The following is a 24,610-nucleotide window of genomic DNA, read 5'->3' on the forward strand; positions in this document are numbered from 1 at the left end:
AACCTATGGCCAGAATATCAGGACATTTTCTACCTATTCTATGGCCAGTGGAGAAGAACTGGGAAACCTATTTGGTCACTGACTTTGCTGGCTGAAACAGAACAAATCTGTGGTTATCACAGAAAGCTGGATGGCAATTTATTTTTCTCTTCCCCATCTCCTTTGGGCTAAAAACCCTGGGTCTATACAAAGAGTAACAGTAAAACACAGGGAGTCATCTCTTTATTGCACGAGCACTGCATTTTAAGGTAGCCCTAGCCACTCCAGCACCTCTTTTTCCTCTCCAAGAAAACGTTGGGTAAGACGGGGCAGGGAGAGAGACAAAGTCCATGTTAGAAAAATGTAGCTTTAGGATTTCCCTGGTGGCCCAGTGGCTAAGAATCTGCGCTCCAAATGCAGGGTACCAAGTTCCACCCCTGGTCAAGGAACTAGGTCCCACATGCCACAACTAAAGATCCCGCGTGCTGCAGCTGAAGATCAAAAATCTCGAGTACTGCAACTAAGACACAGTGCAACCAAATAAACAGATATTTTAAAAAAGAAAGAAAACACAGTCTTCATAAGTGAAGAGCCATAGACAGGGAGAGAGACAGGGAGGGTCCTGGTAGCAGAGCACCCTGGGGGACACAGTTTTGTCAATATGCCAAGCAAGTGGTCACACCAAAGTGTGGTTGGGTATGGGGGGATTCCACCTTCATAATCTCCACCTGATTCTTTACACAGATGGTGTCTTCTCAAGTTTATGTAAAGAGTTAGGCAAACATTACTTTCATACTCCTCTTCCAACAAGACTGCTAGCCATAGCCCTCTAAGTCCTGGCTATATGTATAAATTCTAGAGCCACCGGTTCAGAGCAGCAAAAAGCCAAGCATGGAGGACATCCTATCCCTTCCCAGCAGAGCTTCACTAGAGAAACACCAAGCAGACCCTGGATATTGATCAGGGAGCTTTGCATAGCCACCAGCCATCCAGATACTTGATTCAGAGAAGCTGCGGTACCCAAAAGGACAATGAGAGCTCAGGGTCAGTTGTACATTTTGTCTCTTGAAAATAAAAGGTCTGAATAGCTCTTTGTATTTGTCTAAAGATTCTGTATTATAAAAAGAAAAAAAAAATCACAAACATGGGAGTTATTTAAAATAATGCTACATATGATCCTAAAAACTGAAAAAAGAAGCACATCATTTTTTACTATGAAACCAAAACAAAAGATTTAAAAAGCATCTGTTGTCCTCAATAATACAGAGGACAATTTTTACAATAAGTGGGTAATGCTTGTGGAAGTGGGCAAGATAAATGAGGGCCAAAAAATGCAAATATAGGATTAAAATAAAAAATCCTCATTGGAGGAGGAAAGTGAAATGTTTATTGTATACAACAGAGACAGTAATATGTTTATCATTTGAGATGCCTTCCCAGAATGAAGATGAACAAAATATAAAATAATGAGAAAGAAAAGACAGTGACAGAGGACAGAGAAAAAGACCTTCCTTATTATTTCAAGAGGAAAAATGAGCAATAATCAAACATACATCTGAAGAAAATATTGATCCATGACATAAGACCTGGGTCTAAGAATCACAAAGATGCAATGTTTTAGTCAAAATTGCTGAGAAGAGAAAGACATAGAGAAACTATGAGAAACATTTTAAAAATAAAAGAAGAAAGTCTGAGAAAGATCAAGATAGGAAGTTACCAATAAAGAAAATAAACTAAATTTTCACAGGCTTCTTTCTGAACACTAAAAGGAAGAAAGTAACTGTTTTGGCTTGAATGGTATTCCCTGTGCTCCCACCCCAAACACCTTTGCATCCACCAGGAATCTCAGACTATGCCCTTATTTGCAAAGAGGGTCTTTGCAGATGTAATTAGACAAGTTAAGATGAATTCACTGGATCAGGGTGGGACTTAAGTCCAATGGCTGGTATCTCTCTTTAAAAAAAAAAAATTAATTTGGTTGCTCCAGGTCTTAGCTGTAGCATGTGAGATCTAGTTCACTGACCAGAGACTGAACCCATGCCCGCTGCACTGGCAGCTCGGAGTCTTGACCACTGGATCACCAGGGAAGTCCCAGCTGGTATCTTTACAAGAGAAAAGAGGGTGATGCAGATACAGAAGTGCAGGCTAGGAGGCCATGTGATGCAGAAGCAGAAACTAGAGTGATGCAGCTACAAGTCAACGATGTCAGGGATTACTGGCAACCCCAGAAGCTGGATGAGGTGAGGGACAAAAGTCGTCCCTCAAACCTTCAGAGCGAGTGCAGCCCTGCCAACATCTTGACTTCAGACTTCTAGCCTCCAGAACTATGAGAGAATAAATTTCTGTTGTTTTAATCCATTTATGTGTTCGTGCTAAGTCACTTCGGTCGTGTCCGACTAAGGATCTTTGATTTTTGTTGTGGCAAGGAAACTCTTAGTTGAAGCATGTAGGATCTAGTGCCTGGACCAGGGATCGAACCTGGGTCCACTGCATTGGGAGTGGGAAGTCTTAACCACTGGACCACCAGGGAAGTCTTTTATTGTTCTTCTTTACTTAAAAACAAAGTAGTCTCTGGACTTCCTCTGAGATCAAATGATAAACCTATAAGGAGTTAAGTCACTTTCACAATGGAAGATTGTGGAGAAAAAAAAAAAAGCACACTATTTGGCTCATTCCAGACATGCGAAATCAGAGCCTGACTCTTAAATAAATTCCTCAAGTGATTTTTATGCACAATAAGGGGTACTAGAGGGCTTCCCAGGTGGTACAGTGGTAACGAATCTACCTGTCAATGAAGGAGACACAAGAGACATCTCGGGTTTGATCCCTGGGTCAGAAAGATCCCCTGGGGGAGAAAATGGCAACCCACTCTAGTATTCTTGCCTGGAGAATCCCATGGACAGAGGAGGCTGGTGGGCTACAGCCTATGGGGTCACAAAGAGTTGGATACGACTGAGCATGCACACATGATGATGACAACAGAGGGGCACTGGAGCATAGCTTATAACAGTGGGGAGGTCACAGAACTTCTAAATAAATATAACCTACCGTGCATAAGACGGGAGACAGACAAGCTCAACAACTTACAAGTTGTGTGACTTTGGACAAGTTAATTAATCTCTTTGAACTTCAGTAACCTCATCTGTAAAATGGGGGTAACAAAAGTATCTATAAAACTATCAGGTAGTTGTGAAATTTATATGAATACGTACGAAAAATGAAAGTATTAGTCGCTCAGTCGTGTCGGACTCTTTGTGACTCTGTGACTGTAGCCTGCCAGGCTCCTTTGTCCATGGAATTCTCCAGGCAAGAATACTGGAGTGGGTAGCCATTCCTTTCTCCAGGGGATCCTCCCGACCCAGGGATCCAACCCAGGTCTCCTGCATTGCAGGCGGATTCTTTACCATCTGAGCCACCAGGGAAGTCCCATGAATACATAATACATATTTCCATGCATACATATATATGTATCTATGTCTATCTCTCTCTCTCCTCAAAAGACTGTCTGGCATTGTACATGCACACCCATGTGAATAGGAGAAACTTAGCCAGGAAATCTATTGAGAATATAAAATCAACGGAATTTGGTAAGAGACTGGATGTGAGCTTTGGGTGATTTCCTAGTTTCTGAAATTAGCAATGGCTGCGATTCATGGGGTCGCAAAGAGTCAGACACGACTGAGCGACTGAACTGAACTGAAGAAGATAAAGCCATTCTCTAGCGGTGTGGGAGGGTAAAGAGGGAGGACTGAGTTCAATACTGGGCATTTTAAGGTTCAGTTGCCCATGGGGACGTCCTGTGGGCGTATGAGCAGATGGCCTTAGATGCTGTGGATAGAGACCTGGGAAGAATATACGGATCTGTGAGCCACCAGCCTGAAGACAGTACCTGAAGCCATGAGGGTAGGAAATGTCACGAGGAAGAGCAGATCAGGTGAGAAGGGTGTCTTGAGACAGAACCCTGAGAAGCATCCAAATGTGAGGACCAGACGGGAAAGAAGCAGAGGAGGTACAGTAGAGAGGTAGGAGGAAAAACACAAAAGAGCAGACACACAGACACTGGGGGAGGGGAACGTGTTAAGAGGGCGCATGCGCAGAGCGGCCCATGAGCTAAAGCCTAGAAGCGTCTCTTTAGTGACCTTGGCAAGTACAGGATTAGTGGGAACAAGAAAGGAGAGCATTCAAAGTCGAATTCATAAGGGAATTTGTGGAACTATCGCAGGGATCAAAAAGAGAATTTAGAGTGGCTGAAATGTATTCCTAAAGTAATGATAAAGTCTTCACATCTATTCAGCAAACACAGCTTGAGATTGTATTTTAAAACACTGCAACATAGAGATAACCGCAGAAGACCAATTAAAAGACTGAGGCAAAAAACTATACAATCCTTTTCTTACACATAAAGGAACCCAAAGTAACGGCTTTAATTAAATATGTAAAATACTTCAATATAAAAAATTAGAATATTAGTTGTGGCATGAAACTGGGGGCCCTTTTCATGTTGGTCACAGCAGATGACACCAGATTTGGGCATGATTTTTCCTAAATTCACCCAGTGTGGGGAACAGGGGAGCAAATTTTAGACCCCACAGATCTTCTCCCTTTCTACCAAGAAGGTGAAGCTGCAACCTGGGGATAGAGGTATACCCTAAGGAAACAGGACTTGCCCTGAGACAGAAGAAAGCTGAAGACAAGGGTCTCAGCTTGGGGCTGCTGAGAGAGATCTGAATGAAGCCTCAAATACTCTGGGTCCTGCAGCCCTGGGGAAATCTGTCCCAAGTTGTCTGCTAGGAGGCAGCTAATAAGTTAAAAGTGTTAGACTTAGTTCTGAGGATCTAACAAAGAGCTATAAATGTTCAGAGACCACATGGTGAAAGGTTGGCAAAAAGGTAAGATTCGTTTTCAAGGTAATACCACTAAAAGAAGTAAAAAGGTGGCTTTCAAATTCTTGGTGTGTGTTCATGGCTGCCAAGTACTACATCAGGAAAAAGTTATTTGGCTGCACTGGGTCTTAGTTGCAGCATGCAGGATCTAGTTCCTTGACCAGGGATTGAACCCGGGCCCCCTGCATTGGAAACTTGGAGTCTTAACCACTGGATCACCAGAGGAATACCAAGTACTACATCTTTGATCATGCATGCAAGCATGCTAGGTCGCTTCAGTCGTGTCTGACTCTTTGTGACCCCATGGACTGTAGCCTGCTAGGCTCCTCTGTCCATGGGATTCTCCAGGCAAGAATACTGGAGTGGGTTGCCATTCCCTTCTTCAGTCTTTGATCACAGACCTGCCTAAATAAATAAGTAAATACTGGTTCTTAAAAATACCTTCCAGAAAAGAAAATACTTTGTATTCATAAAAACACTATTTGTTGTTCAGTCGCTCAGTTGTGTCCGACTCTTTGCCACCCATGGCCTGTAGAACACCAGGCTTCCCTGTCCATCACTATTTTCCAGAGTTTGCTCAAACTCATGTCCATTGAGATGGTGATGTCATATTTTTGCTCAAGCTTAAAATTTATTTTTGCTACAACTGATGATACATACCGCCAAGCCTTGTTGTACTAAAAGTTGAAGTGGGCACATGACAGGACCTGGTGTAAGGCAGAAGTCACTTTGGCACAAGTGAGAAGTGAGAGGCAATAGATATTATCAAGCAGGCATCCAATAAAGACTGGGTATCTGAGACACACATGAGAATTTTCCTCCATAGTATACAAGGATCACAGGTAGAAAACTCGATTTGCTGTGAAGAATTAACCAATAAACAGTATGCCAACAGTTTGTATCTCTGGTTACACAAAATATAAACTTTATTAAACACTGAGAAAAATTTGAAAGTATTTATTTGTGTTCAAATATTTATTTATTTGGCTGTTTGTCTTAGTTGTGGCATGTGGGGTCTAGTTCCCTGACCAGGGATCAAACCTGGACCCTCTGCATTGGGAGCAAAGAGTCTCAGCCACTGGACCACCAGGGAAGTCCTGAAAGTATTTTTATAGTGCACCAGGGACCTATATCCCACCAGCTGAAGACCCCTGGAGTCACAGAACAAAGACCCCCGGGTTCCAGCAGAAGGTGTGGGAGCCAGAGATTGTGAGCTGAGCTGACGGTGCAGTGGCAGGAGGGAGTGTCACCCAAAGAAGGATGTGGGGGCACACAGGAACGGAAGACTTGTGTGCCCACCAGGAACCTGGCATGAGTGCCCAGGCCTGCGGAGGGAGGGAGTGGAGTGTTTGCAGTTCTAGTTTTGAAACTAGAGAGCACACTGGTGCCAAATATCCCTGGAGTGGCTGTTTCCAAGGTTGATTTTGCCTGGAAAAACTTGGAGGACTTGTCTGATATTCTTACTACAATATGTGTTAAGCTAGTTGATTTGGAAGACTTTTGGACTCCAATTAACACAGGGCTCAGTGCTCAAAGCAGTCACCAAATAGCTGGGCAGGGGATGCTAATTCTCCCCAGGTGTAGTTGATCCTAGGAAAATAGGTCATAGAAGCCCTGATCAAAGAGTAGGGGAGGGAGGAGACAAGGGCCAAAACCATTCTGTGAACTAGGTTACCCTCAATGGGGGACAGAGGATGTGCTGATAAGAGCTAGAAGCTGAACACAGAAAATATTATTTTATGCTCTACCTTACTTTTTAGAAAAGATTTAAAGTGTCTTCCTGAGATATATCTCACTCAAAGGAGAAAATTAGAAACAAATTTAGAACAAGGGAAAATTCAGTCAGTTCAGTTGCTCAGTCATGTCCGACTCTTTGAGACCCCATGAATCGCAGCACGCCTAGCCTCCCTGTCCATCACCAACTCCCGGAGTTTACTCAAACTCATGCCCATCGAGTCGGTGATGCCATCCAGCCGGTGATGCCATCCAGCCATCTCATCCTCTGTCGTCCCCTTCTCCTCCTGCCCCCAATCCCTCCCAGCATCAGGGTCTTTTCCAATGAGTCAACTCTTCGCATGAGGTGGCCCAAGTATTAGAGTTTCAGCTTCAGCATCAGTCCTTTCAGTGAACACCCAGGACTGGTCTCCTTTAGGATGGACTGGTTGGATCTCCTTGCAGTTCAAGGGACTCTCAAGAGTCTTCTCCAACACCACAGTTCAAAAGCATCAACTTTTCAGTGCTCAGCTTTCCTCACAGTCCAACTCTCACAGGTGTGGGTAAATAAACTGAAAACAAGAGAATAAGATTAGGCTGCCTGTTAGAGAGTCTTTTAAGGCTGTTCAAGGCAAGCCATAAATAGGGTCCTGAGCTTCGTAGAGGCCAGTGCAAAGAGGAAAAAACCCATTTAGAGGATGTCCACTGCATATAAGGTTAACAACGAAGCTGCTTTTTGGTCCTGGGATAACTTTTCTCTCTTAAAGGAGATACTGTGTGACAGACGAAATCCTCAAGCGCTTCCTCCCAAGTGACACACCATCCAGAGTCATATGGCTCTTTTCTGATCTGTCTATCAGTGCAAGTTAAAGGCATAACAAAAGGGCACAGATCAAGAAAAACTCTTGCTTTTCTAACAGGGCCAAGAAAAGTGGCCCCTCTAAAGTGCGGGCCAAATGTTTGTTGCTACCTTATGGTTGGGCCTAAACCAGGAATTAAATTTAAACCATTTATCGTACGGACATTTCTTAAGTAATTTTTTCTGAACATTCTTCTTAAAATGAAACTTTTGTTAAGATTTGGACCTAAGAGAGTTTGAAATTATATATTTCAGCCACTTAAAGCAGAGCTACTTTATGCTGTTGATTAAGGACAAAGATGGGCTCCCCAGGTGGCACTAGTGGTAAAGAACCTACCTGCCAATGCAGGAGACGTGGGTTTGATCCCTGGTTTGGGAAGATCCTCTAGAGGAGGGCATGGCAACCTACTCCAGTATTCTTTACTGGAGAATCCCATGGACGGAGGAGCCTGGGGGGCTACAGTTGATAGGGTTGTACAGAGTTGTACATGACTGAAGTGACTTAGCATGCACACATCTGAGGGCAGAGATGTTTGCTCTAACAATCACCCAATTTCCTTAGAAAACAGCCTAGGCTCATAGGCTGAGAGATTAAGCACAGGGCTCTTAGAGTCAGACAGATCTGGGCTTAAGTGTTACCTCTACTAGCTGTGGGATCTCTCCGAGATCATCTGATAAATGAGAATCCATTCAATGTCCACCAACATTTTCTGAGCATCAACAGTGTGTGGTGAAATAAACTGCTGGTAGTCATTTGGGAGAATTAAATAGGTAAATGCATCTAAAGTATTTAGCTCATTGACTGGTACATAGTAAACATTCAATAAACAGCAACTAATAAACATAATAAAAGATTTCTAGTTCCATTCTAACGCATAAATATGACTAAGGTCTCAAAGTTCTGCATTACTAAAAATGGGTGCAATAATTTTAGCCTGGAAAATGTTCAACATAAGCATTACTAATCATCCACAAAGGCATCAAAATATCAAAAAGAGCGCCATAGTTTCTAACCATGTTAAACTCACTGATGCATGCACATGTGCAAAGTTGCTTCACACTCTGCGACCCCATGAACTGTAGTCCACCAGGCTCCTTTGTCCATGGGATTCTTGAGGCAAGAGTACTGGAGTGGATTGCCATGCCCTCTTCCAGGGGATCTTCCCGACCAAGGGATCGAACCTGAGTCTATTACACTGGCAGTCAGGTTCTTTACACTAGCACCAGCTGGGAAGCCCCAACTCATTGATAATTCCAAGATAAATGTTATGTTTTGCGGTACCTACATGAGTAAACCTGCTATCAAAGCCTTAGATATAAGCCAGTTAAGTATTAGAGAACATCTGCCAAAATTATGATTCTAGTTGTAGAAGACAGAAGTCGTGATGTTTTGATGTTCCTAGGGGAGATATTCTGGTACCTTCCCTCATTTCTCAATTCGGTGATACTACACAGAACATAATTCTCCCATAAAATGCCTCTGAAAACAAAAAGCCTACTCAACCCTGAATAGAGAACAAAACTGTGCTGTATTAGGGATGCTGGGCAGGGAGCTAAATCACTCATTAGCCAAGAATCATCTAAAGCACAACAGTCCCACAGGCATAATTCAAGTTCGTGCCTGAGCAAAAATACAAATGACTATATATCAGACTTCAAACGTTGTCACACAGTCAAAACCTCAGATATTAAAATCTGCAGATGCCAATCAAGTTCATGACAAACCTTTCTTCTGGGTATACTCAGTATAGCCAGGTATCCTTTGTGGCCACTCTGAGTTCAAAACAATAAAACCATGCTATCCTCATGAAGAGACACTTATACATTTCTTTCTGATATACCAGGGTAGCAGGCAGCTGGTCCAAATGCAGGCTTGACTCATTTGAGTACAAGTTTAAAAAGGAATAGACAATACGCATGCGTGCTAAGTTGCCTCAGTCATGTCCAACTCTTTGTGTCCCCATGGACTGTAACCCACCAGGCTCCTCTGACCATGGGATTCTCCAGGCAAGAACACTGGAGTGGGTTGTCATGCTTTCCTCCAAGGGATCTTCCTGACCCAGGCATCAAACCCAAGTCTCTTACGTCTCCTGCATTGGCAGGCCAGTTCCTCACCAGAAGTGCCACCTGGGAAGCCCAATGGACAATATACCCTCCTGTTTTATCCTGGATTTGAAATTAGCTACAGATCGTGGCTCCCCTAGAATTACCCAGATGTGGGCTGATATGAGGGTCAGCAGCTGGGCTGGGAAAGGAGAGGCCCATACGATGCCCATATCATTCATCATTCGTAACACATCAGTTTCTTACCCATTGAGTCAAAGGCCAAGAAAAGATCAATAAAAGCTACAAACAATCTTATGCTTTTCCTGACAGATTTCGATATGAAGTGATGAAGAACGGTCGATGGGTAATAGCTGTGCCTTGCTTAGAATGCTGCCACGAGAGACCAGACTTTCAATTCATCAAGAAGAAAAACGGCAAACATTTCAGATGGAATGCACTGCAAGCTGATGAGTCTAACTATATTGGGGAGGGGGGAAATCACAGAAGCTTGTTTTTCCTTTTCTTTCTTTATTTTTGATGGGTTAGGCTATTCTCTAATTCCAACCAAACTGAACCATTTATTCATTCAATTAATTTTTACTAAGTAACTAAAGCTAAGCACTGTGGTTGGTATGAGGGACACAGTGCTAAGTCAAGAGCCTTGATTCCTGTTTTTATAGGGTTTATAATTCATATCATTGTTTATGGAATTTAAAAAAAGTGCCAGGGATAACAGTCCACCTGCAGAAGATGACATTTTAACCAGGTGCTTTTAGATGGAGCTTTTAAATCATCTACTCTATGAGGACATATTATAGACATATTGGAGGCTTCCTTCTCAGCTCATACTCTTTGAAACTGACTCTTCCCCATATCCTTTCCAAATAGAATCTGCTCACAAACTTTGCCGAGTGGGTCTAGGAGACCACATTTATACCACATGACCCTGCCCCTCCACCACCACCCTACCTTGAACTCAACTGTTTGAATCAGGGATAGATAACTGGACCTGCAGAACCAATCCATAACATTCTTTTTGGAATTTGAAATTAGGGTCCAAGAATGAATAGACTACAGTGGACACAAGGACTGCAAGATTAGAAATGGGGTGGGGGACTAGAAACCAATTTAGTAATAAAAAAAAACTGAATGAGAATTTAGTATATGCCAAGGCCTAGAAATCTCAAGAAAGACACAGTTTCTACCCTCCCCTCTAGTGGATGAGAGGATAGTCAGCAAACAAATATTGACTGTGATAAACACCATTAAGAAAATAAAGAGGATGCTGAGTTAAAGATCTCCAAAATGAGGAGGATGACTTCAGCGAGGGTGATCGGGGATGCCTCCCTGAGAAGATGGCATTTAAGCTGAGATCAGCAGTGAGCAATGCTAGGAAAGCCCATTCCAGGAAGAGGGAAGAGCACATGCAAAGGACAGGTAGGAACTCAAACTGTTCTAGAGAGGAAAATCAGGCCACTGAAGCACAGTGAGTGAGCAGCTCATGGGAAGGGGGGAGTGGAAGGCAGAACAGGGACCATGAAGGATCTCTTTGGGCTTAGTAAAGGGTCTGGGCTTGCATTGCAATGGGCCACAGATGAGATTTATGAAAGAAAAGATGCTGTGTTGTGAATATTTTAAAACATCACTTGAGCAGGTACCTGTATACCAATGTTCACAGTAACATTATTCACAAGAGCTAAAAAGTGGAAACAACCCAAGAATTCATCAATAGGGGAATGGAAAAACAAAATGTGGTATATATGGAATATATATATGATGGAATATTATTCAGCCAGAAAAAGGAATGGAATTCTGATATATGTGATAACATAGATAAACCCTGAAAATATTGAAATAAATCAGACAAAAAAGGGCAAAAGGTGTATAATTCCACATAGAATAGGCAAATTCATTGAGACAAAAGATAAAGCAGAGGTTGCCAGGGAGCAGGCGGAATGGGGAGTCATTGTTTAATGGTACAGTGTCTATCTGGAATGATGAGAAATGTTCTGAAAGTAGATAGTGAAGATGGTTGCATAACCTGGCGAATATACATAATGGGCCTGAATTGTACACTTAAAAATGGTAAATTTATTTCACCATGATAAAAAGAAGTATTAAAAAAAAAACAAACACTGCTGCTGGGAGAAAATGGACTGGAGAGAGGCAACTGTGCTGTCGCGGAAGCTGGCATGCAGAGGGAGACTGGTACTGACACGCAGAGCAAAGTGAAGCTGAGAAACCACAGGGGCCGAGAGAAAAGAGAAGAGCTGCCTGATGGCTTCCCAGTCACATGCGGCCCAGCTGTGCTTCCTGCAGTACATTCCGGCGAGATTCTCCCACACCCTTTCTGTGAATTACGTTACATTGGAGCTGGACTGAGTGGATCTCCGTCCCTTGCAAGGAAACCATCCCTGATTCAGGCAGGGAACACAGCTAAGATGCAGCCTGGAGACTCAAAGTTTGAGGCCGCTGGATTCTAAAGCCAGGCTACCTCCAGCTCCAGGAGAGCAGAGCAGTTGGCTTTTTCCTCCCCCCTCAGTGTCGGGCATCATGCCTGCCCCATGGTAGCAGCCTTCGACCCACAGCTGTTGAATTAGGGCTGAGAAACTCACTCGTGAGTCTGTAGAGTAGGTGTCTGAGTGCCATGGTCTCTCACCAAATGTATACCCAACTGAAACCTAGGGAACCAAGCCCCTGCATCCCTCTCATTGCTGATTTGAATGGTCAATTCCACTCTTCACAAGGACTTCTAGCTAATTCCCTGAACATCAGAAGAAGTTTATGCTAAAATTTTGATTTTACAGAATCCCAAGGACCCCTCCACAAACACCTAAGATCAACTGGGTTCCCAACAATATTCATCAAACCAAGTGTAAGAAAAATTGAACTGGCTTTCTCATGAACATAGGACACACAATATGGTTTTTAATTTGATAATACTCTGTGTTCATAGATGGGAGAAAACATCTCCTTCCTTAAAACACTGGAGTCAGAATCTCAAGAGATCCTCACATGGCAAAACTGGAACTTGCTCACTGCATCCTTCCCAACCCTTGCAACCTCTGTTGTTGTTGTCTAGTCCCTCAGTCATATCTGACTCTTTGCGACCCCATGGACTGCAGCACACCAGCCCTCCCTATCCCTCAACCATCTCCTGAAGCTTTTTAACCTTTAGCATATGTCATTTCCAACTTGAGAAAACTAGAAATGACCTGATTTTACAAAAGGGGGAAAATTGTTCCACAGATCATTGTTGATCACCTTACTGGTCTATCTATCACACATGAATTAAAATGGTAACTACATTATAAGAAGATACTTTTAAAACACAGTTAAATGAAAAAGGAGGCATGCGAAAGTAAATATATAATTTGATTACAACCATGTAGAAATGGCATTTATAGCTATACAAGTTGGAAGGTATCAAAAGCAGAGGCAAATGCTTGCTGCAAGATGGTGAAATTATACATAGAATTTTTAAATGTATTTAAAATTTACTTTAAATATTTAAAAAGTCAGTTATAAACACATACATACACACAAAACTGAGCTGGTCAATGAGCTGCCTCATCCAGCTGGGGATAACGGATGACCAGTCGGGGATTCTGTAAAGCAGGGTTTTTCCAAAGGTGGTTCTGGCAACAGTGGCATCAACATTATGGGAACACCTGGGAACTTGTTAGAAATGAAAGCTCTGAGTTAACCCCAACTTACTGAATTTGAAACTCTGGGGATGGGGTTCAGCAATTTGTTTTAGAAAGTTCACCAGGTGATTCTGATGCCTGTTCAAGCTTGAAAGCACTTCTCTCATGTATCTTCCCAGTCTGATATTCTGTGATTTCCACAAGTCTACAAAGGGTCCATCCTACACACCTATGTTGTCTCCCCCAAACACCACTCTCACTATAAGAGCGCCATACTACTTATTAGATCAGGTTCAAAGTCTTAACCTGAGAGTCAACATCCTAGTTGTGCTATCAAATTTCATCTTTCCCACTATGGTTAGTTAACAGGGACTGTGCTTCTGTGCATCATCTCATACAGTCCTCCTGACAACCCTATAAAATAGATAATACTAATAAACCCCATTTCATAGATGAGAAAACTAAGGCCAATCATATAACTAGTAAATGCTGGAACAAGAATGACTTTCAAGCACAAACTCTTAGGCACCACTGAGGTTCAGCAATGTTTACGGAGATAATAAGTAAGGGAACTGGTATATGAGGTCAGGCCTGTCTGATTTCAAAGCATACTCGCTGTGTAACCACTTAGCCCTTTAGCCCTATACTCTCTGCTGGGCAGGAACATGTGCTCATTGCCCTTCAAATCATCGTTGCCAAGAATCATGCTGTTTGCAAATATCCTCTGTCTATCTTCCTTGTCGCCAACTCACATCCCACAGCCTCCAGAAGGCCTTCCAGGCTGCTTCCCCAAGATGCCTAGCCAGAAGGGGTTGCTCCCTCCTTCTTCCAACCCTCACCAGGCCCCATCGTGCGCCTCTCACAATATTTACCAATTCTGAATTAGTTATGCACACGTTTCTTCAGTAGAGGTGGTGGTCTGAGCTGGCATGGTATCACCAGTGACTGACATAGTACACACACCAACCAAGTCACCCAGGGGGTCTTTTATGTGACTAAATTCATTCTTTAGAATATATTATGTATCTTATCTGCCCAGGAGGAGGACAGTAGGAGCCTTAAAAACAAGGACGAAATCTTTCACTTAATGCATATTTCCAAGAATATACCTGGGTCAGGTACACAGTCAAACCTGTAATATATACTTGAATTCAAGTAGAATGCTACTTGTACATGATTCTGGTACATAAATTTTTCTACTTCTTAAACCCTGCAATTAATGCAGCTTATATTAATACTTTACAAATGGATCCCATCGACTCAGTTTTTGTAAATAGGCAGAAATAATAAATTTAATGTTTTTAATAGTTAAATATTAACCAGAGAATTTTATGAGCACATTTTCCCAAAAATTCGTTCAAATTTCCATGCAACTGGGGAAAAAACTCAAAATTCTGTCTTTTAAAAAATTGAGGCTATGATAAAAAAAATTTGAGGCTATGATATATCTTCACTGTGCCTCTTTTAAAACGAAAGCATACCCTTTTTAAAAAATCATAACACAAACCCCAATCTCTCTCATTAAGAAAAATATTAATATTTCCAATCCAGATATCTATTACCTATCACAGTCATTTATCTAGTCCAACACATATACTTGTAACAGGGGAAAAAAAAGAGCTCATAGGTATTCTAACTCCTATCACATACCCAGAGAGCAAGGGTACAGAAAAATTGGAATATGTATTACAATAATATTTAAACCTCAAAAACTAGATTTAGAAACTTTTAGGAACAAGATAACATAAAAGCTAAATGCTACCTTTCCTAATACATAAATCATTTTATTTAATTAATGAACAGAGAAAAATACCAAGCCACAACATATTTTTAACACACTGAAAGACACAGATTAAAAGTACGTAACAGTAAAAACACAACAGATAAAGATGATCAAATTATTATTACAGCCTTTCAATAGTCATTCATTCCCACCCAGTGCTTATACTGTACCCACATGGTCTAACAGTAAATATACAACAAAAGATCTGAAGAGCTTGGCGATCCTCTCTAAATCGAAATCAATGTACTACCACTGAACAGACAGTGTAAACTTACCAGCTCCACAGATCCATAATGTTTCCTACTGAAATCCCCACGTCTACAGCCTAGGTCTTCCGAGACAGAGCTGGAACAAAAATGCTTCATCAGTATTATACATAGCGATCTGGCCACAAACCTTCTGCAAAAATCCACTACCATTTGCAAAAAGGGCTGCTATGGAACAGGCTTGCCCAGCTCCTCACTGCAGGGGAGCCTCCTTGCAACAGACACAGTCCTCAGCAGCCATTGCAGAGCCCGGCTTTCATGGAGCCCTCAGTAAGAAGAAAAACACCCGAGTCATCCTTGGAGGTATAGGCAATGATTGAATTAAATATTTAGTCATTTGGAATCGATTGACATTTCCCAGGCTACTGGTGGTTTATAATTTCATTTCTGTATAACCAGAGGGGAGAGAAACCCTGCAGTAAACTTGAGGCAAGGGACAAAGCTTGCAATTATCTTTCGTTTAAAGAGAGCCTCTTTGTCCCAAATATTCTGCATAAAAATAACCAGCATTATGGGATGCTATCTAGGAGACATAAACTTTAAATAGAAGGAAAAAAAAAAACTTCAAAATCCTGGTAGGCCCCATCCCCCTCCCCTTTAATTTATGACAACATCACAATATAGAAAAAGACTAGGACTAACAGAAAAATCTCAAAATCTAACATCCAAGTATATTTAGCTTTTTCTATGTGGCAGTAGCTAATACTTTCCTACCCCCTCCCCTTAAGAAATGCTTAAATCAGATAAGAAAAATCACATGTGTCATTGAGGAAAAGCAATTAAAACAAGGGCAAAATTGTTACTGCATTTGCGTCTTGAATGCACAGTTACACACTCAAAAGACACATATCTTATTGAATAGTTGGTACAGAAAGGGCTCTGAGCAGTACTCATGAAACCACCAGAGATCCACAAATACAAACAGTTTTAATAAGTTCTGTTCTAATATGTCATGCAAACAACTCTAATAAAACAGAAAATAAAATTCCCCAGGAATGACACATTTAATATATCCCAAATATTTGGGAGTTAACATGCAAAGAAAGGTGCATTTAGTACCTTTTCATCCTTCCTTAAAAGGTAGGCTACATTTTCTAAATTACAGCCCTTCTGGCATGTTCAGAAAGAGACTGACTCTGATGCTTCGCGGCCACAGAACTGACTCTCTGCCAGGACACTGTTTGATAGGCTCCAAGAAGGACAGCATGAGAGAAATGAGATTAGAGTCTAATGGTATTCTGCTTCCTCCATTTCACGGGGAAGGCTGAGTTCATCACATAGGAGAGATTTAACCTTTTGTAGTCCTCACTGTCTTAGAAGAAACTGTGCAACAAATTAATGAAGGCAGCTTGGAAGGGTGTCCTAGGTACTTACCCAGGCTACCTTCCTGCTGCTAGTGACATGACTTTCTACCGAAAAATCTCTGAAAGAGATGTAAAAGCTTCCCTCCATGGCCTGCTCCGGGTTAGCTATGTCCTCTACGCCCATTTTCTTAGCCCTTTTTGAAAATCCTCCTGGAGAATATTGCTGTTGCCTTACATAACAGTTTAAAGATCCTTCTCCAGCGGCCCTGAGTTACCGACAGCAAGTGGGGTCCTGTGAGGGGTATATCCACACTCTGGGACGGGGTCGGGCACAGAGCTGACTGATGCTCAATGGTGGCTGACTGAGAGCTGTCTGCCTGGACCTCAGCCAACAGCTTCAGTTAAGTTGGGTCCACGACTCAGTCATCGACAGAAGCAGCAGTAGCAGTTTCTAACCCAAATGCCCAAAAACATGAAAAGAGTAAGGATGTGGGGATCTGGGCCCCTCCCCGTGCCACCCTCGGCACACAGAGGGGGTTCCGAGACAGTGCCAGCTCCCTAGCTTTGCCAATGCCAACAGCCAGAAACAAACACAAAACAGGGTGATGACCCTACATCTGGAGCAACTGCCTCCTTAGAAGCCTCAGAGAGGGCAGACGATGTCCTAGGAAAACAACTGAGAGAGATAAACAGAATATCTGCTGTGGGCTGCCCTTTTCCCCTTCTAATTACATTTCGTCCAGTACACCGCAGAGACGGTGCTTGCTGATGGCAGGGCCACGCACAACTGTAAGGGAGGCATTTCTAGGGCTACAGGAGGCACTCAAACCAGCCATAGTAGAAAACCCACCCCCCTCCCCAACTCCCTGCCCCTTGGCATCCAGCACAAGGGTTGTGTTTAGGGGGACCACCCAGAGCTCTAAGAGGAGCTTGGTTCTCCTCCAGGTCCCCAGAGTCTGGCCCACTGCTAGGCACAGAATGGACACGCAGTAAACATTTGTTGTCTTAGGGAAGATATTCGCACATCTTTCAGGTCTCACTAGTTGCTGCCTGATAGTGCCCCTAGTGATCACTGAGGCAGGCTGCCTACTGACCTTCTCCCTGATAAGCCCCTAGATGTCACTCCATCAGTCCAGACAGTCCTGACCCAAGAAGCAGATATGGCTACATGCATGCCAAAACTTCCTTCTTTTACTCTAGGGCTTGTCGCTGGACTACATCTCCTAGCCCCTCTTTCAGGGAGTGTGACCATGTGACTGATTTCTGGCCAAGATAATACAGACCCAAGTGATGTGCCTGTGGGCTCCCATGGGAAGCCTGCCTGGCTTCCCCATGGCCAGCAAGAGGGGACCATAAGGACCCATAGGAAGGCAGAGGTTCGAGATGGAAAAAAACCAGGTCTCTGAATGACCAAATGGAAGGTCATGCCTCCAAGAATATCTGTATTAGAATGTGATGTGAGCAAGAAATAAACATTTAGTTGTTCATCACACACAGTTGGGTTACCTGGTGAAGCCTCTGTGCTACCTGGACTAGTATAGAAGCTGATATCTTGCACTGGGGTGCTACCATGGCAACAACCTAAAATATGTGGTACAGGCTTCACAGGCAGGCAGCAGCCACGAAGGAAATGGTCTCAGAGCCTAGAGAGATGGGATCTCGGTTATACAGTAGCAAACTAGGTGATAAAACTCGCACCTACAGTAACTGAGAAGGTAGATCTGTGCCTTCTGAGCCTGCAGCTCTAAGGAATGTGGCTGGACAGGTCAGAGTGAGGTTGTGCACTGGCTCCTACTGACTGACCTTAGCAAGGCTTTTTACAAGGAAGAGATGAGCCCAGGTTAGATGTGGATGGATTTCAAGTAAAGATAGAAGGGACTAGAGAGAGTCTTGAGACCAAGGGCCTCACAGCCTTGAGAAATTGCTGTTTAAGGACCCCACACAATGAGAATTCTGGCCAGTAAAATGTGGGTAGAAATGCGGGGCACCTCTTCCAGACCAGGCCTATCCAGGTTTCCCATGAATAATCCTGGCTCTCTTTCCTCGTCCACTGGCTCTGAGGATGGCTGTGAGAACCAAGACGGGTGAAGCTACACAATGAAGGAGCCCAGGTCCCTAAATGAAGAACCCAAGTAGACACACCCTCACTGGGCTGTGAGATGAGAGGACAGAACTTGTACTGTTTTAAGTCACAAAGATTCAAGGTTTATCTGTTACAACAGGTGATTTTATCTTCATGGATATAGCTTTCCACAGGTAACAGAAAGTACTGTAAGAATAAGTCCCACAGAATGTAAACTGATAGAGCCATTATGGAGAGCAGTATGGAGATTCCTAAAAAACTAGGAATAAATCTACCATATGACCCAGAAATCCAACTAATGGACATATATCCTGAGAAAGCTACAATACTATAAGACACATTTAGCCCAGTATTCACTGTAGCACTATTTATAATAGCCAGGACATGGAAGCAACCTAGATGCCCATCTACAAATGAATGGATAAAGAAGGTATGGTACATATATACAATGGAATATTACTCAGCCATGAAAAAGAATTAATTTGAGTCAGTTCTAGCGAAGTGGATGAACCTAGAACATGTTATACAGAGTGAAGTAAGTCAGAAAGAGAAAAATAAATATCATATATTAATGCATATATATGGAATCTAGAAAAATGGTACTGATGAACCTTTTTGTAGGGAAGATATGGAGATACAGAGATGCAGATATAGAGAATGGACTTGTGGACACAGTGGGGTATCAACATATATACACTATCCTATATACATTATCCTGTGTAAAATAGATAGCTGGTAAGAAGTTGCAATATAATGCAGGGAGCCCAGCCTGGTGCTCTGTGATGACCTAGAGGAGTGGGATGGGGGAGGGGAGGGAGGCTTAAGAGAGAGTGGATACATGTATAATTATGGCTGATTCGCACTGTCATATGGCAGAAACCAACACAACATTGTAAAGTACTTTTCATCCAATTAAAAAATAAAGAAAGAAGTCCCATAAAAAAGGGGTTGTCAGAGGGCTGGTGGGCCAGGATGACTATTGCGGTCAGCATACTGTGGCCTCCTCCTCTGCCTGTTTTTCAACACTAAGCTTTATTGGGATGCAGTCACACCCTCTGGTGACAGGCTGTCTGTGGTTGTTTCCATGTTTCAATGGCAGAGCTGAGGACTTGCAACAGAGACCTGCAGAGCCTGCAAAGCCCAAATCATTTACGCTCTGGCCCTTCCCAGAAAGCTTGCCCAACCCCTGCCCACAGATGCACGAATCCCTTTTGCTGGTGTCAGCTCTACCCATAAACTGTGATTAGGATGCCAATGAAAATAGCAGTGTTTATTAGAGTCCATCAGAATCCCTGGAGGAGCTTTCTAGAAATGCAGATTCCCTGGCCCTTTTCCCAGAGGCTGTGATTCAGCCTGACTGAGATTTTAATAAGCTGTGGTGGGAACTCTGATGCAGGTGGTTCACAGACAGTGTTTTGAAAAATACTGCTCTTCCAGATGACTCTGGAATCCCTGGGAAACCTGTTAGCCATTCTGTGGCACTTTTATAAGGAAGGACAAGGCCTTGATCAAGTTTTCCCTGAATGGAAGGAGGTTTCACATAATGCCTCAAAAGGGCCTCAGTCACAGACATGGGTTCTTAACCCCCTGGGCATTAGTTCCCATGTGTATAAAATGTGGCTGATCATATCACTTATATAACAGGGTTATACAGAATAAACTAAAAAGAGCAGATAAAAGTTTATTCTAGGCATAATATCTATTACATGAAAACTACTCAATAAATGTTAGCTATTATTATTGCTCTTTTTATTAGTATGAATTCTTCTCTGGTTGTTAGAGAGTCCTGGAAAGCGGCTGCAGCATATATGATTACTATTAATAACTTTTAAAGAACTTAAAACAAGATGCCTGTTTTTTTTCCCCCTGTGGTGAAACTGGAGATCTGGGGCCAAGCAGTCCCCTAGGGCGGGGCTGAGGGCAGCATCGCAGCTCAGCAGACCATCCCCTCCCTGAAAGTGTTGGCCTAGCAGTGCAACCTCACCTAGAAAATACTTGGGCCCAAGAGCAGGTCACCAGAACAGGCAGGTGCAAAAAAGAACCAGTGGGTTCAAGTTCCTCACAGGCAAGGTGGTCTGGCTCTAAATAGAAATTCTGTTTTAGCAAATTAACGTACAAGGATGCTGGATCACGCTTTGCAAGCATGAACAGAGCTGAGGACCATCATGTTACATCTCTAAAGAAGGCCTGGGATGAGAGCAAAGATTTCCAGCCCCACACAGAGGCTAGAGAAATGACCATTATGTAAATCAGGATCCTGGAAAGCAGGACAATCCCCTGCGAAGAATAAATGTTATGGAAACTGAAAAAGGGGGGGAAAAAGAGGAAGCTGAAACGCAGCGATATAGATCCTTATTCAAGTGACCCAAAGATTAGTGACTGAGCCTAACGACTGGCCAGACCCCACTAATCCAGGCCTCAGTCATCTCCAGCCCTGCTGGCAGGGTTAAAGCCAACAGGAGAACGAGATTCTTCCTGGATCAGCTGAAAGAAATAGTGAAAAGCAACAGCTTACCAACAGCAGAGCTCAATGTCAGGAGTGCCAGGGCACCACCTCCAACCCCTCGATAAACAGATAGTAATAGACAGATGGAAGGGATCCCCCTATTTGAGGGACAGAGGAGCTGAAAAATGTTCCAGCTGATAGACTGAGGCTTGGATGGAGCGCAAGGCCTCCTAACAACAGGTACTAGAATAGCTTACAGCACGTAAGGGAGCAGTTGTCTCTCCTGGAGATAATGACACAAAAAAGCAGAGCTGCAATTATACATTAACTTCTAATGATGAAATGGAAGAATCTTGTCCTCTTCTGAAAAGATTTCAGACACCAGGAAGTAGGAAGTAAGCAAGAGGATTTCTGGAGTGTTAGGGTCTCAGAAAAATCTAAGACCCTGGATTCTTGCTCCAGATAGCATCCTGTCCCCCGCACTGAGCTTCTGGGTTCCCAGCATCACGTGCTCCTGATCTTAAGTTTAACATCCATTAGCGAACTCCACCAATCATAAACTGGCCAGACATGCCTGAATCTGAATGTCAGCTCCATGGCACAACAGCTCTGTGGCCCCTGGCAAGTTACTTATCCTCTCTGAGCCTGTTTCCTCATCTATAACATGGGCTTAAAATAATCTGTTTCTGTGGGAGGATTAAAAGATATCAAATGGGGCTCAGCACATCTGACACATAAATAAAAGCTGGCTATTCTAACTGTTGGGCCCTGACCTACCTTGGTCGTGACCATGCCCCATGTGCCTGTTCAGAGCAGGCTGCTCCATGAACACTTGTTGCATGAATGAGTTATGAATTAATGATAACCTCTTAGGGCTTCCCTGGTGGCTCGGATGGTAAAGAATCCACCTGCAATGTGGGAAACCTGGGTTTGATCCCTGGGTTGGGACGATCCCTTGGAGAAGGGAAGGGCTACCCACTCCAGTATTCTGGCCTGGAGAATTCCATGGACAGAGGAGCCTGGCAGGCTACAGTCCACGGGGTCACAAAGACTCGACTGAGTGGCTTTCACTTCACTTCTGCTGGCCCTTGCTCTTGCTGAACGCAGGTGGGTTCCTGCCCCCTTCCCCTTTGCTTCTTCCACAGTCCATCTGCCATTGGATATTCTGACATTTCTTTGGGTATATTTGATGCTACTTCCACCACTATTCAGCCATCTTTCTCACTTTAATCTTCATTTCTGTAATATTCTGAAATGCATTCTTCCTACAGTATTTATGTGCCCACTAAGTTTCTGGACATAGACAGGTGTCCCCAGAACTTACTGGGTTCTCTGCTATTACTAAAGTCTTGTGGTAATTCACTGCAAGTTTCCTTTCAATAATGACCTCTACCAGTGCCCTTGGAGTTCTAACTAAAAAACAGCAACCACACCAAACACTGGCAAAGACGCAGAGCAACCAGACCACTCACAAACTCTGGGTGGGAATGTGCAAGGTAAGCCAAGCCTCTCTGAAAACCAGTTAGCAGTTTCTTATAACATTAAACATGCACTTATCATATGACCCAGCACTTGCACTCTTGGGCATTTATCCCAGAGAAATGAAAATATATATTCAAAAATACCTATACACAAATGTTCATAGCAGCTTTATTCATGATAGCCCCAAACTGGAAAAAGCCGGGAAATCCTTGGAAGGGTGAATGGATAAAGAACCTGTGGTGCATGCACACACTGGAATATCCCTCAGCCCAGAAAAGGAACACAACACTGACAGATGCAGCAGCTTGGACGATGTCCAGGGAGTCATGCGGAGTGGAAAGGGCCAACGCCAAAAGGTTACATACTGCTGTGATCCCATTACAGGACATTCTTGAAAATTATAGAGGAGGGAGGTGGGTTATAAAAAGGTAGCATAAGGGATTCTGTGGTGATGGAGCCATTTTCTGTCATCTGTGATGATAAATAAATGAACCTACACATGATAAGATTGCATGTGACACCAGGGAAATCTAAGGCCAGCAGATTGTATCAGTGACAATGTTCTGGTTGTGACTGATCCTGCACTAATGTTATTATGCCAGATGTCACCACTGGGGGAAACTGCGGAAAGGATACCTGGAATCTCTCTGTGTTTTTCTGATAACTACGTTATAAGAATCTATGATGCTTTCAAAATAAAAAGGTTAAGTTTAAAAACACCTGTATCTGAGTTGAAATTCTTTCACTCATCCCATAAACAGTTCCTGAGCATCTATGACGTACCAGGTACTGGGCCAGGTGCTAAACCTAAGATGTGTGGTCCGCATAGTCATAGCACTTACGGTTCAGTGGGAAAATATAAAGGGCGTTGGACTTCACAGGAACAAAAAGTGTGCAAGCACATAACACCTGTGTGTAGCAAAGCTGGTAACTTGTACAACAGTCCCCTTTGTCCCCTTCTTAAGTAGCATATGTCATCTTGGGATGTGGGTGTACACAGCAGAAGCCTGAAGGCCTGTCATTCTGCTCAGCTCAAGCCCCACCATCCAGGATTTCCCTGGTGACACAGTGGATAAGAATCTGCCGGCCAATGCAGGAGACATGGGTTTGATCCCCAGAGATCCCACATACCCCAGAGCAACTACGCCCACGTACCACAACTAGAGAGTAGCCCCTGCTCACTGCAACTAGAGAAAGCCTGCACAGCAACGAAGACCCAGCACAACCAAAAGTTAATTAATTTTTTAAAAGACCCACCATCCAGAAACCTTGGAGCTGCTACCTACAAATGATTCCCACAAAGTGTAATGTCCACACGTCTGCTCCCTCCCTCTCCACTCTCTAGTGACCTTGGCTTCCTTCTTATAAGGTCAAGGCTGAAGGGATTTCCCACTGAGTATAATTTGGTTTGGGAAACACTGCTCCACAGGACACCTATATGTGCATGACCACAAAGCGTTAAACAGAAACTCATTTAAGAAGAAAAAACCATCAGACAACATATGTTGCTGCAGACATGCTTTGATCACCTGCAGATTTAACTTCTTTGGGGAAATCCCTCCAAAGTCTGTCTCCCTAGGTTCTCAAAGCTTCTCTTCTGACATTGCCAAACTGTGCCTCCAGCTGTACCCAGACTCTGAAGGCAGGCATGCTGTCCAGAGCAGCATTTCTGAGCAGTACCTCGGCTAGGGGGAATCCTAGAGAATGGAAATCTCCCAACCTCGCTATTAGAGTGATAGTTTTCCCTGAGTTGGTTAGAAATTCAGACTCTTAGGCCCCACCCCAGACCTAATGAGACAAAATCAGCATTTTAACAAGATCCCCTGAGGATTCAAATGCACGTTGAACTTTAAGAAGCACTTGATTCCGGTTCTCAAACCTAGCTGTATGTCAGACTCACCTGGATTTCTTCTCTAATTTGTTTTGTTATGAAATAGTTTAAGATGCAGAAAAATGAATATCATGAACATTATAGATACACTAAAAACCCCTGTGTACCTCTCCTTGATCTCATTTTCATCTCTCTCTCCTTTGACACAATTTGATTAAACAATTTGGTTCATACTTCCTACTTATCGTTGACATTTGTACTATGTAGTCATAAACCATATGCAGTATT

The 24,610-nt window shown here is 43.1% G+C and overlaps 1 protein-coding gene across 2 annotated transcripts in view; it reads right to left on the reverse strand.

The window, feature by feature from the left end:
- The window catches only part of GARNL3 (GTPase activating Rap/RanGAP domain like 3), a 159,664-nt gene that overhangs the window by 100,756 nt on the left and 34,298 nt on the right, over positions 1–24,610 (reverse strand). The window contains exons 1-2 of one of the 2 annotated variants that reach the window (XM_061154617.1): positions 16,236–16,367; positions 15,186–15,255 (exon numbers count right to left, since the gene is read on the reverse strand). In XM_061154617.1, the coding sequence (XP_061010600.1) occupies positions 15,186–15,255; positions 16,236–16,243 (78 nt within the window). In that variant the 5' untranslated portion in view covers positions 16,244–16,367. Of the gene's footprint in view, positions 1–15,185; positions 15,256–16,235; positions 16,368–24,610 lie in introns of those variants that run through there. The other variant, XM_061154616.1, reaches the window with a different exon arrangement.

This window comes from Dama dama, chromosome 11 (assembly GCF_033118175.1).
Source record: "Dama dama isolate Ldn47 chromosome 11, ASM3311817v1, whole genome shotgun sequence".
NCBI lineage: Eukaryota > Metazoa > Chordata > Mammalia > Artiodactyla > Cervidae > Dama > Dama dama.